We start from the raw sequence: 13,200 nt of genomic DNA on the forward strand, positions 1-13,200 counted from the left end.
AATTCATTTCTCCTTATATAAAAAATCAATGCCTAAGCAGTTACAAATATAAACTGGCTTTAAATCCTAGACTTAAACGAAAATTGTGTATATGTAAGTCATTTCAAATTAGAAAATAACTTGGAATGAAGTATTCTTCATTTCTCCAATAATTCACAGTAGAACTCCTTCAAATATAATTTATTTTTGAGTGTCAGTACAGGTCTATGAGAATTAATCACAAAGATGAAATTATAATGTAGGTTAAGAAGGAAATAATTCATGCTCAGTTTTTGCTTATATGTTCCAGAATACATTATTTCCAAAATATCTTGTGCACAAGGTAAGCTAAGCAACTAAGTTGCAAGATAATGTTAATTTTAATTTCATCCACGAGAAAGAGATGGAAGACTCCAAAAGAGATAATATTTATTTTTGTTTGGGGTAGGCTGATTCCTCCTACAAACAGTTGCCAACTTTCCCTGAAAATTGAGACTCCTTGATTGGTTTTACTTTGGGCAAAGCATAATTATTTTGGGGCCCTGAGGTAGAGAATTGAGACTTTAATCCAGACCTTCCAGGAAAAGACATCAGATTTCATTTTTATCTCCCCCCTTCCTCCCACACTCAATGAGAATTGTTCTTGCCTGACAGTTAAGGATGTTTTTTGAAAAAGTCTTCATTTTGGCATTATCTTGACAACCAGTGATGCCTAATGCAGAGAGAGTGAGGAAGAGAGAGAATTGTATAGCACATATTTGGGGTGCTTTTTTTTTTCTCTTCACTAAGTTTTGCAACTATTAGCAAAAATTAAATAATTCTAATTTATTAAATGCCTTGATTTACCAATAGTTCCCTTTTATCTGCTAGAACCATATTCTATAAACAGCTGAATTGGAATCCTTCAAAATGAAATTATTGTAGCCAGGAAAGATGTTTTCTTAATCTAATAAATGCACTGAAACAAAATGCTAGTTCTATTATTTGTTCTTGTAGCACATAGCCCAATTGTGGCATGCTATATTACCTTGCTAAATTTCTTCAATTTTACATGACAAGTTAGTTTTAGGTAAATCCAACATGGTACTGGCTACATCAGATCACGTTACAATTTATAGCGATTGAGAATAGAAATGTGACTATGAATTACTCTCAGCCTATTTTAATTCAACTATCTTGATTAAGATTCCGAAAAAAAATGTTTACTGAGTCTCTGTATTTGCCAAGTGAGACTTTAGCAGCAGTATCTTTCTACTCTTTCAAAAAGTGGTTGCAGATTATAATGTCTCTACCTCCTGTCAGTCTTCTGGATCTTTTCCAATCCATTCCAAGTAAAACTTACCAGTCACCAGTGAAGCAAATTATTCCTTTAAACAGGACTTGTTTTTGGTTTCCCCTCGTACTATATAACTAGCACCATTTACATTTTAGCAAGGATAAATCCAAGGACACTGCCTCCAGCTCCACCATATGGAAAGAGTGGAAGTCACTTTATGCGAGAAGCTTGCCAGCCAGGTAGGAGAAGGGACCAGGCACTACGAAGGAGGTGCTGGTCAGGGGCCAGCAGTGGCAGACCCTGGGCATTGTCCTACCTGCTGCCTCCTGCCCAGGACAAGCGCAGAGAAGAGCCCTTCCCAAGAGCAGTGGGCTTTTCTAGCAGCTTTGGGCTGAGCTGGGAAGACTCCTACTCAATTCCGGAGGCACTTACAGAAATGTACTTTTGTCTGGTTTTATTTAGGGAAGCCAGGGAGAATGGACTACCTTGGCTCTCCTCGGCAGTATTTGCCCAAAGTACATGCTTAATTTGTAATACACATGTAATGTCTAAATTAGAGTCGCCGCTGTCCTCAAAGACAAGCATCTGGCCAGCTTATCTGGGAATTTTCCCTGAGATCATGGGGCCCGGGTTTTATCTTATATTATACTCCCAGCCTGAAATAGATGTTGTTTGGTCCAGTAAATTTCAGAGGCTTCTCCGGGAGGTGGAAGCAGACTCAGAGTTGCTCACCTCTGCCAAGACCACCATCCAGGACTGTGATTTCTCTTTCTTTTTTTCTTTTTTGTTTTTTTTAAAGATTTTATTTATTTATTTGACAGACAGAGATCATAAGTAGGCAGAGAGGCAGGCAGAGAGAGAGAGAGAGAGAGAGGAGGAAGCAGGCTCCCCGCCAAGCAGAGAGCCCGATGTGAGGCTCCATCCCAGGACCCTGGGATCATGACCCGAGCCAAAGGCAGAGGCTTTAACCCACTGAGCCACACAGGTGACCCGTGATTTCTCTTTCTGAGCTTCCACTTCCTACAACATGTTCTGTTTTCCCTTCCTGCACACTGAACAAAAACATGAACCTGATTGTCCACAGCCACCCTTCATATGGTTCCAACTGTCAACTCTTTATTGAAACACGATGTGCTCTGGCTCTCCTTGGACGTCCACGGAGAGTTTGAATGAAGTGAACCAGAATCCCGGGGCCACGAAGGGCCTGTGCCATGACAGCGACATGGGGCCGAGTTCACGGGACGGTTACGTTTTCTCATCTTGCCTTGGACCAATTTTTTTTTTTATTTTTTTATTTTTCCAGTGTTCCAAGTTTCATTGTTTATGCACCCCACCCAATGCTCCATGCAATACGTGCCCTCCATAATACCCACCACCAGGCTCACCCAACCCTCCACCCTCTCCCCTCCAAAATCCTCAGTTTGTTTCTCAGCCTTGCACCAGTCTTACAGACCTCTTGTCTTGTTTTGAATTTTAGTGGTTAACTACTTTGAAAGAGCTTTTAAATCCTAGCAGACCCGCAGGCCCACCTTTTCATGTGTCTTTCTAAAAGCGCTTAACAAAGTGAGCTGCTCTCTTTCTGCATTTTCCCCCTTACTTTGTCCAGTCCCTTTCTCCCATTTTAGGACCTAGACTCTTTAGAGTCAGGAAAAAAAAAAGAAAGAAAGAAAGAAAGAAACTCAGCATGAGGTAATTTAGTCATTTTTTCCATGAAGTCTGTCAGCTTTCTGCTTGAAGATCCATTACTAGACTATCTTAAGTCAGATTTGGACACCATAAAGTAGCTACTCTTTTATCCTGTCAACCATAATTTTCACGAGGGACCAAACTAACACATCTTTTACTGAAATAATTGATTGATTATATGTGATACCTGGCTAATGAGTATTTTTATGAGGAGCATGAAGTTTAAATTGCCCAGAACTACTTTAATATCCTTTAGCTTACACACTTCCAAAATGTTTACCCATGACAGCATTCTTAGGTAAGCTGCTGTGTACTTATTCTCATTTAGGAGAAATTCGTTAGTTGCTTTACAAAAATAATATAAAGCTCAAGGCCACTGAACACAGGAACCAGTCTTCTTTTATCTAACTGTATCTCTTACGCTTTACCCGGCAGCACACAATACGTTCAGCAATTCCAGAATGACTTCATTTCCTTATTATAATCCCAGATAGGCAGTCAAATGGAAATAAAAGGTAATACAAAATTTCTGTATACAAATGAGTCTTGATATTTTTGTAAAAAAAAACCTTTCTACCTACAATAAGCTCATGTGAAGCACACCGTATTTATATTTTCATCCACATTTAGAATTTAATGTCTCCTTCTGACTTGCTACTTTTCCATGCAAAAGAAAGAGTCAAGGAAAAAAGCTTCTGGTGGTGGGGGGTGTGTGTGTGTGTGAAAATCTAAGCCAATCCATTTATTTTAAAAGTCCCTCCTAACCTGGAGTTTTCCTGGAGGCTCCCCGATGCTCTCGCACTCTGACAGTGGCCAAGCAACCCCACCTTGCCCCTTCTGTAGTCATCGGGTTTCTTGACGCGGGTTAGATGGAGCAGCCCTGGGCCACTGGGGATAAGCCGCTCCTGGATAATGGGGCTCACTCGGTCACAGCTGTGGCTGAGCAAGCCAAACCCCAGCTCCTGGTGAGACCTAAATTGCATGCCAGTGGCTAATGCTCAAAGACTGGCTTTTCACAGGTGGACTTTGATGGGGAGATCATTTATCTAATTAAGGCTTTATTAGATAAAGGCTGCTGAGAAAGTGGTTTTGCACTGCTAACATTGCTTCTAGTGCCCACAGAGAAGGACTCACAGAATCGTCCCCAGCATCGCCACCCAGTGTTCTCAAATAGTGGTCAAGTTCCCAGGCTAGCCTGTGGGAGCTCGCCTCATGGAAATACTATGAAATTGTTGAGTAACTCTTAGGCACAGATGAGTTTTATCCACTGAGAACATGTGTAGTACCTGGTGATCATTTCCTTCTGAGGTGATTTTATGAATGAACCCACACCAGCAGCTTCGATGCAGTGGGCCAGATTCTCTCTCCCTTGGCCTAAGGTATAGATTTCCAGGGCCCTGCACCCACTGGCCCAGCCTTCCTGTCCCTAGCCTATTTCTTTACTTTTCTTTTTCTTTTTTTTTTTTTTTTCCAGCATAACCGTATTCCTTGTTTTTTGCACCACACCCAGTGCTCCATGCAATGGAGGGCTGTTCCAGAGGTTCTCTTCTGGGCTGTTCCAGAGAGAAAAAGGGGAGGACAGTGGTGAAGCGAGGAGGGCCCTGAAACCAAGCACACACTCAGCCTCAGGACCGGCACGCATGTCCTTCTGGGGCCTGGAAATCCGGGGTGAATCCTGCTGGAGTGTGGCTTGCAACTCAGGTTGTCTTGGTACCATTCTAGCCCCATGAGCCCATGAGATGAAAGTCGGGGGCGCAGCATGTTCAGTAATACGGAACAGTGTAAAATTTTTGCCTGTCTCCTGCAAAACGTTAAATGTTTTCTCATTTCTTGTTTAAATTAAAATTCCACCGCCTCTGCTTTGAACTGCGGAATGTTATCACTACTGAGTCCCCGGACTCAGCTTGGTGTAATTAAGGTATTATGTGTTAAAACCTGTGCGGCCAAGTGCTCGTGTTTACTTTGGAGGAAAGGAATGGCAGGCGCATATACAGTGTCTTCGGACTAATACTCCATTATAGATTAATTTGGAGTGTTAGGGGATGACTGGGCATTATCTTAACAGACTTTCTTCCCTTGAAGGTGGAGGGTGGGCGGGCGTTTGTGAGTCCCCCTGAAACAGCTCCCATCTCCCGACTGTCCCCATTCCACAGTTGTCCCGTCCTCGCAGAGATGCTCCGCATTTGTTCACCTTGTGTTTTTGAGTCCTGGTCCTTAACCGGGTCTTCACATCTGTTCACGTTGAAACGATTGATAAGCTTTTCGTAACAAGGAAAACTGCCCTGTATTGCTAAGCTCGGAGCCTTTTTGCTTCTTGAGTTTTTCTTTTCCCATCTCACACCCGTGTCCAGCTAACCGCCTTTCTTCAACTGTATCCTTTCCAACCAGGAGCTCTGTGTGTAGTCTCAACTTTGGGGAGACCCTAGATCAGTCGCTTCTTTGAACATTTGTAAGGTATTCTTCATTTAACCAGAAAAAGGGCGCAGGCAGCTATCCCTACAGTTCAAGGGGTGTAATGGAACCAGGCTGAGGTTTCAGCTGTGGTCAAGAGGCCAGCTTGTTTTCTTACTCCCTCAGTTGTTTTACTCTGTGGGGGCCCACGAATATGGGCCCTAATGGTAAGTCTCTGCAAGAGAAGGGTGGAAAAGCTGTGCCTGGATATTTGTGTTGACCCTAAATTTCAGATGCACGGTTTGACTTGAAGAGCGTGAACTCCAGCATTATAAATCCCATTCCTGCTGTGACCGTGTATCTTTCCATGCTAAAAAGAGAACAAACTGCTCACCTGGGGCTCTGTGATCACAGGGGCCTGGGCCAAGGGACCTGCATCTATCCACTTGGGGAAGGATTTAAAGCATCCCCTGGGTTCCCAGATCCTGCAGTGAAAAGCTTTAGAAATAGACCCGTGAACATCCGTGAGCCTGGATCTTTGGTCTGAATGGTGGGGGTCCTCAACCAGATCCCCAGGCTTTCAGCAACAAGCTGTGTTCTTTGGGGGATGTGGGGTAACAGGAGGTTCATGGTCCAAGTGTGTTCCTCAAAACTTGGGATGCTTCCCAGGTTATGAAAGTAGAACCCTGGCCATACGCAGGGACAGTTAGAGTGTTCCGTGATGTCCGAAGCCACAGCCTCAGCCTCAAAGGGCTTCCAGAGATGACCCCAAAGGGAGCGACCGTCTCTACAGCTGTGTAGGTTTCATGTGTCATGTGCTTTTTGTCTTTTCCTTGTGACACAGGGCCAAGCATACCTGCAAAAAAACATTGCTGGAGGAGGTACAGGAGCTGGAGACGAAGTCCAGAGTGATGGGGAAGGCGATGCTTCGGGACAGTAATGGAAAGAGGTGGGCCAGCTCCGACCGAGTGTGTGGGGGGCACCAGTCCTCCCGGCCCTTCTCCCTACCTTTCCTTCCCGGCTTTCTGTTTCTCTTCTTGGTTTTCCATGTGAGCATGAACTGCTGTTTTAAGTGTTTTGGTTATTCTCTAAGAATACCGTCATAGGGAGATTTAAATTACATTTTCTCTGTGGTCACATGAAATCTAGTCTGTCCCCAGGTAAGGCGGGAGTTTTTATTGGGTCCGGGTAAAACAATGCACATGTAGAAAACAGAAATAGTAGCAATACTACCCTGACGTGGACAAGTTCTCTTTTAGTTATATTACCAAAGAGTATTTAAAAACTAGGCCTTTTGAAACCAGGGCCAGTTATTAGACTAGAGAATGAGTATCTACCAGGAAGGTTTGTGTGCCAAATGACACCTGTTATTCATGTCAATCTTGTTATATATAGTTCATGGCAAGTATACCTGGGCCTTTTTGTTTTCCTTTTCATGAATTATGATTTTCTGCTTGGGTTGACAAAACTATCGTGTGAACATCCAGGCTAGTTCAGAGAGACAAATGTTATCATTCCTTTCCCTTATTTGTGGTAGAACCTCGGCCACCTCCTCCCCGTCTCTAAGTTGGGTATGAGAAAAGCTTTTGATTAATCATCTTTGTTATAATGCTATTAGACTGCATTTAGTTAAAGCCCATATACTCCCAAAGAAAGTCTACCTGCACCCAAGAACAGTTGAGCATCGCCGTCTTAAACACATGGCATGTCTGGAAGATTATGAGTACAGCTGTCCTGTAAATGCTTCGGAGGAAGTCTGTATGTACCTGCCAGGGAAACAGAAACCTACAAGTTGAAAACTTCTAGAGACCCCTCCTGTGTGTCTTGTTTTATTCTGTTTATTCATACCATCTTTCAAAGCAATGAAGACAAAGCATTTCTTTATAAGAGAATCTGAATTTTGAGAAGTATTGGGAATATCGCTTTAAATTACTGCAAATGTTTTAGGAGAGGGGTAGTCGAGTCCGTAGCTGAAGTTGTGGTTTTTGTATTTGTTTATGGCATTTTTTAACAAGCGAGTCCATTAGCATCCGTTACATGGCAGCTGTGCTCGTCACTCTAAAAAATAATCTGTCAACAGGACAAAAACCACTGTCTTTAATAACTGAAAGCCATGAGTGTATGGGGACAGCGGCAGGGCCTTAAGCAGGTCTGTACAGAACCATTACAACAGGCAGCCCGCGGCCAAGGCCAGCGCTCTCCGTTAGATACTTTAGGCATAGTGCTTAACACCTACTAGATTTTCAAGGAATTAGAAAATTCTTGACCACCCCCCCCCACAAATGTTCATAAGCTCTAAAAATAGGGAGAAGCCTCTGCAAATTGAAATTCATAAAGGCTTAAAATTCTACAAAATGCAGATCAATTTTAGTAACCACTTAGGTTTATTAAGTACACAATCTTGGCTTCTTTGAAAACCACTCCCAGGGCCTCTTAGATCTCAAGAATGCTCACTCACACACAGTAGCTGCTGAGAGATCTTGGGTGATTTCTAAGTCAAAGGAGAATTTCAAAGCCAAATTCTAAAACTTTTATGCGACGTTGGACAGGAAAACCTTGCACCTCACGTGGCATAGGAAGGCGCGTTACCATGTTTGATCTAATGTGAGTCAGGGTCTGGTTCTGGCCCCGCCAGCTAATAGGGCTGGACATGGGGTGGGGAGCAGGGAGGTATTGAGAGGAGGCAGCAAGCTGGGAGGCCATCTGGCTTGAGAGGTGAAGGGCTTCACATGGGGGACGGGATGGAAAACAGGGCTTGGAGGAGGTGAGCAGACGGAAGTGATGAGTGCGTATTTCCGTCAGAGGGAGCAGCCTGTGGGGGCGCCTGGAGGTGCCCAGTGGGATTGTGTGCCCTGTGCAATTCACCCCAAGGGATCTGGAGCCCGTGTTTCAGTTCTGGCTCAGCTGCTGCTTAGCCATGTGACCTTGGACAAGATATTTCCTACAGTGGGATGGTCTCTTCATCCGCAGCAGAAGAGTAGTATGTGGGGGAAGTGAGGCCAGGGCTCATGAAACAATGCGCAGCATATTGCCTGACCCGTGGCTGGAATGCAGAGTGTCAGCTGCTAGCCTTCACTTTGGCGGGGGGGTGGGGGGGGGGGGGGGGGGTGGGGTGGTGGTGGTGGTGGTGTATGAGCCCTCCTCACTGTTGATAAAAAGAATGGCATTTTTAAAACTCACATATCCTGTTCACAACTCACTTTTCAATGTTCCACTGAATTTCGGAAGATAATTACAGTTTAAGTGTGGTCTCTTACCGTCTGCATTTTAAAATCTGTTTTCTGATCGCTTTGTCAATTTTGCAACCTTGTAGTTGTACCCAGGGCGCATGAAAGGTGAGTGTGCCCCGCCCCCACCTCCTGACTGGGGCTCCTCTAGTCCCAGTGTCCTGCCTCACTTGTGTGATCGCTGCCTCCCATCAGCTTCGGAGGGCCCAGCCACCACCACCACCACCACTGTTTGTTTTTTTCTCCCTCCTAATTGCTCCCAGATTTTCTGGGTGGTCCTTTGCAAACTAGATAGTGGGACGGGCTCCTCTGATTTTGTCCTGCTTGGCCTCACAACTGTTCGTTTATCACCTTTGTTTGCTTCTTTCACACCTGCCTGGATTCCTAGGCGGCTCTGGTACCGGGAAGGGTGGGGGAGGGGTGGGGGAGGGGTGGGGGAGGGGTGGGGGAGGGGTGGGGGAGGGGAAGCCCAGGGCCTGGGGTGGGCGGGGAGGTTCCTTCAGCTCCCTTCCTCCTTGTAATGATTTAGAGACACCCTCCTGGAGCGACCCTGAGTACTCCTCTCTCTCCTCACACGTCCCATTCCTTAATCCCACCGCCATCTAATATTTCAGTAGGCTCGTGCATCTCTCTGTTGCTTTTAGGCTGGTGCATAGTAAACACTCTGTAAATATTTGTTGGCTGACTGGCACTGCAAAAGCCCAGTGAGCTGGTGAGGAGGAGAGGAAGGTGAGCCCGCATTCTCTGTGCAGGGCCGCTGGAGCCCGTTGCGTAGGCCCACATTAAGAGTAGCTATGGAGCGCTGCTGAGAGGCCGGCGGCCACTGGGCCTGTCATGAGGGGACCACTTACTTCACAGCTTCGGAACAGAGCTAACAGAGTCACAGATGGACAGATGCGTGGGACATTAGCATCGCCTCCCCGTACAAAGATGAGTAAGGCTGGGAGCTGGTCCTCCCACCGACCCTGCCTTCCAGGGCCTCTGCTCGCCGGGTGTCCTCGACATCCCTAACCACCGGACAGCTATGCAGCTCAATGCTGAAAGCTTTCCTTAAGGCCCCTTCAGTACACTCTGCCAAGTCATAAAACCTAGGTCCAAGTCACCGGCAAATATTCGAGCAGTTTTTCTCAGGAATGTACTCATAAGAAATAGAACAAAAATTTTTATGCATTAATCTTAAAAAAAAAAAAAAAAAGCCCTTTCATGCCAAATTTGCAATTACAATTTTGACGGTAGCTAGGAATTCTAAGTGTTCCCCTATGCCCTTTATCCATGCAATAAAATACTTCAACTTACCATTTTATTGATCTTGTCAAAGCCCCAAACTCTTCTATTATTTTGATAAACATGAAAATTTCATTAGCACACTCCTGCACTTTTGCATTAGTAAATTTTGTCTTCCAAAATGACATGTGTCATTGATGCACAATTAAGCCTGTACTCATGACTTAGAGAATAAAAGCTGATAAGGAGAAAAGATGAGATCTATGACTGAGATATCAAGAAAGTACAGGGATAAAAGAAAATGCTTCAGGTGGAAAATAGAAATGTTTTCATTTTGTCTTTTATTTTGTTTTTTTCCTGATGAAAACTTTTTCTTGGTGTATTGTCTGTGTACCTCACAAACACTAGACACTTGTTAATATTTGTATTGTTCAGAATACCTTTCCCCAAGCCATCTTCCCCAAAAAAGTTGACCAAGAGATATCCCTACTGTCCTGTGTGTAGAATAGAATCTATCATGCATGTCAGTACCTTGCACATGTCTCAAAAAATGAGCTAAGGAAAGAATTCTTTCTTTCAATGTTTTGGTAGTATTTTCTCCCTCTCCTTCTTTATTCCTAAAGTGTAACTCATGTGACTGTATTTTTCCTCTGGTGGAAGAAAATCTACCGGTGGCCACTTACCTTTACAAATATAATTTTTTTAAATGTCCAGGATGTCATGTAAGGTTGACAAACTAAATTTTCCCCCTTTAAATTGTTTTTCTTCCTCAGGGCAAAATAGAGGATATTTGGGTATTCTGGGTATGACAAGCAGTCAGGAAGCAAGGTGAATATATTTGATGAAAACATTGAGTTTTCTAGTTATGCTTAATCCAAATAAACCACAAGGAGACCCTTGTTTTGTTTTAGAACTTCTTTCTGTTCACCACAGTGGTTGGAGTGGACGGGGGAGGGTAGGTCCCAGCTGATTTTTCTCCAGTTTCAAGGTCAAGGAGTTCTGGTTGCTACCCTTGGCTTTCACCGGCAAGGCAGTGGGATTCTCTTTCACTTAAGTGCCTCCCCGGAGTATAGTTTACTCTGTGCCCTCAGTAAAGGTAGCCGGGTGACTGGTCTTTGCCTTATAGTGAGTGATCACTGAATCTCTTACTTGGTTTTATGTGCTCATGAATGCTGATACATGGGCTCTGGGACCCCAGGGCCCAGCCGGCACGCACAGGGTAATCTAGACAGCCTGTCTGCCTCTTGGGGATTCAGGAGGGAACTTGATTCACGCCCGTGTCTGGGCGCCGCAGCCTGGTCTCACACAGCGCCTGTGTCATTGAGGCTACGGCTGTGCGGACAGGCGGGGCACGGGTCCAAGCCAGCCATCTGGGAATCCTAAGGGAGTGTTATCAGTGGAAAAACAGAAGCCAGAGCCTGAAACATATCAGCAGCATTTTCAAACACACCGAAGATCATTCCTCCATTCCAGGCAGCATTCACCTGGTGCTCTTTTAAAAATCAATTAAATTTTTTAAAAAAATTCCCCGGTACATTTTGAGGTGAGTAGCCACTATGCTTTGAGCTTTAAACAGAGATCCTTTGATCTTTAAAATAATGTTTAGGGACGCCTGGGTGGCTCAGTTGGTTAAGCATGTGCCTTCGGCTTAGGTCATGATCCCAAGGTCCTGGGATGGAGCCCCGCATCAGGCTCCCCACTCAGCAAGGAGCCTGCTTCTCCCTCTGCTCACTGTTCCCCTCCTGGTAAGCTCTCTTGCTCACATTCTCCCTCTCTCTCTGACAAATAAGTAGATAAAATGTTAAAAATAAATAAAATAATATAACGTTTGAAAACTTTTTGGTGTTGTCACACCTCCCAGGTCAAAACTGTTTAATTGCTGAGTCAAAGATAAATGCAAGCAACCCTCAGAGTAGGAGATACACCAGCTTGATGATATCTTATTTCCCCAATGTAGACTTTGTATCAGTTCAGAAGGCATAGTTTTTCCTTCTAGTTTGGACTGTTGTCAGCTCATGTCTCTCTGTCTTCCTTTTGTTTCCCCTTTCCACCCTTCTTCTCCCTAAAGTATCTATTAGTTTTTTATTAGCTAAAATGATAGGAAATTATGGCATCATTTTAGCAAACTTCTCCAGGCCAGGTGGCAAATGTCTGCTTCCAACACCTGGTTAAGATTTATTTCACTTCTAGCTGCATTTTTTCCATCACTGTGTCATGAAGCGGAGGAAAGAGCACAGGGCATTGAGACAGACAGACCTGAGCAGGGCTCTGAGCCCTGCCTCTCACTCAGCTGTGTGACCTTGGTTGGGTTATTAACTTCTCTGAACTTCAGCTTTCTCATCATCAAGTAACTTGGAGTTTTAAGGGAAAGAGTACGTATTAAATCTGTAGCAGATGGAGACGTTCGGGCAGTGGTAACCCCCATGTTGTCCCATAACATGGAAGCTGAATACCAAGTTTCAGCTTCTAACACATGTGGGTTTTCTCCAGTGCTCTTAGAGCATACGTATAGCACACACACTGGGTCACCTCATCAGGGTATGCCCCCCTTGGCTGGGGCAAAGAGCATGGATCCAGCCCAGTTCCAGGCACACCAGAGCAGCGTGAAGAAGCCACAGTGAATGTGGGGTCAGGAGAATGGGGGAGAGTTCGCAATCCTGACAGTTGCCCAAGTCAGCCTTGGATTCCGGCATTCACGAAGTCCACCTTGCAAAGAAGAGCATGTTCCCAGCCAGCTGTGTCCCACACCCAGACTGTCTGTACGCAGCACATCTCGGGCCGAGCTAGCCATCTTCTCTTGAGGCCCAGGCCTTCCTTTGGAGTTTCCCACCCGCACCGCCCCCCCCCCAATCAGTGACAAGTTGCCACAGTACCTCAGACACCTTTTCCGCATCATCCTGTCCCCTCTCTGCTGCCATGTAGAGCAGGGGGCCAGGACGCTGAAACAGGCCATCTTTGCAGCCCCCAGACCGGCACCGTTCCTGGGGTCAGTGGCTTCTTTGCCCTACTGTCCCCCTGACTGGTCTCCCTGCTGTGGTGCCTTCCTGCCTCGTTCCACCCTCCACACGGCCGAGCCTGTTCCCAAAGCACAACCCTACTCCTGCCACTTCCTGGTCTAGAACCTTTCCTTTTAGCGGTCCAACTTAGCGCAGGCTGGGACCACACAGACATGTCCTCCTCCTCTCCCTCTACTGGCCTCCCGCCTCCCCTTGTCCTCCCAAGCTGCCCCTCCCCCAGCTTGGTCATGCTTTTCTTTTCTTTTCTTTTCTTTTCTTTTTTTTAAGATTTTATTTATTTATTTGACAGAGATCACAAGTAGGCAGAGAGGCAAGGCAGGCAGAGAGAGAGAGAAGCAGGCTCCCTGCCAAGCAGAGAGCCCGATGCGGGACTCGATCCCAGGACCCCGAGATCACTACC

General features: G+C 45.3%; 1 protein-coding gene across 1 annotated transcript in view; it reads left to right on the forward strand.

Annotated features, from left to right (window-relative positions):
• The window catches only part of ATP8A2 (ATPase phospholipid transporting 8A2), a 617,557-nt gene that overhangs the window by 562,373 nt on the left and 41,984 nt on the right, over nt 1-13,200 (forward strand). The window contains exon 35 of the mRNA XM_044249456.1: nt 6,177-6,281. Within this exon, the coding sequence (XP_044105391.1) occupies nt 6,177-6,281 (105 nt within the window). The remainder of the gene's footprint in view (nt 1-6,176; nt 6,282-13,200) is intronic.

The sequence above is a fragment of the Neovison vison genome, chromosome 5, assembly GCF_020171115.1.
Source record: "Neovison vison isolate M4711 chromosome 5, ASM_NN_V1, whole genome shotgun sequence".
NCBI lineage: Eukaryota > Metazoa > Chordata > Mammalia > Carnivora > Mustelidae > Neogale > Neogale vison.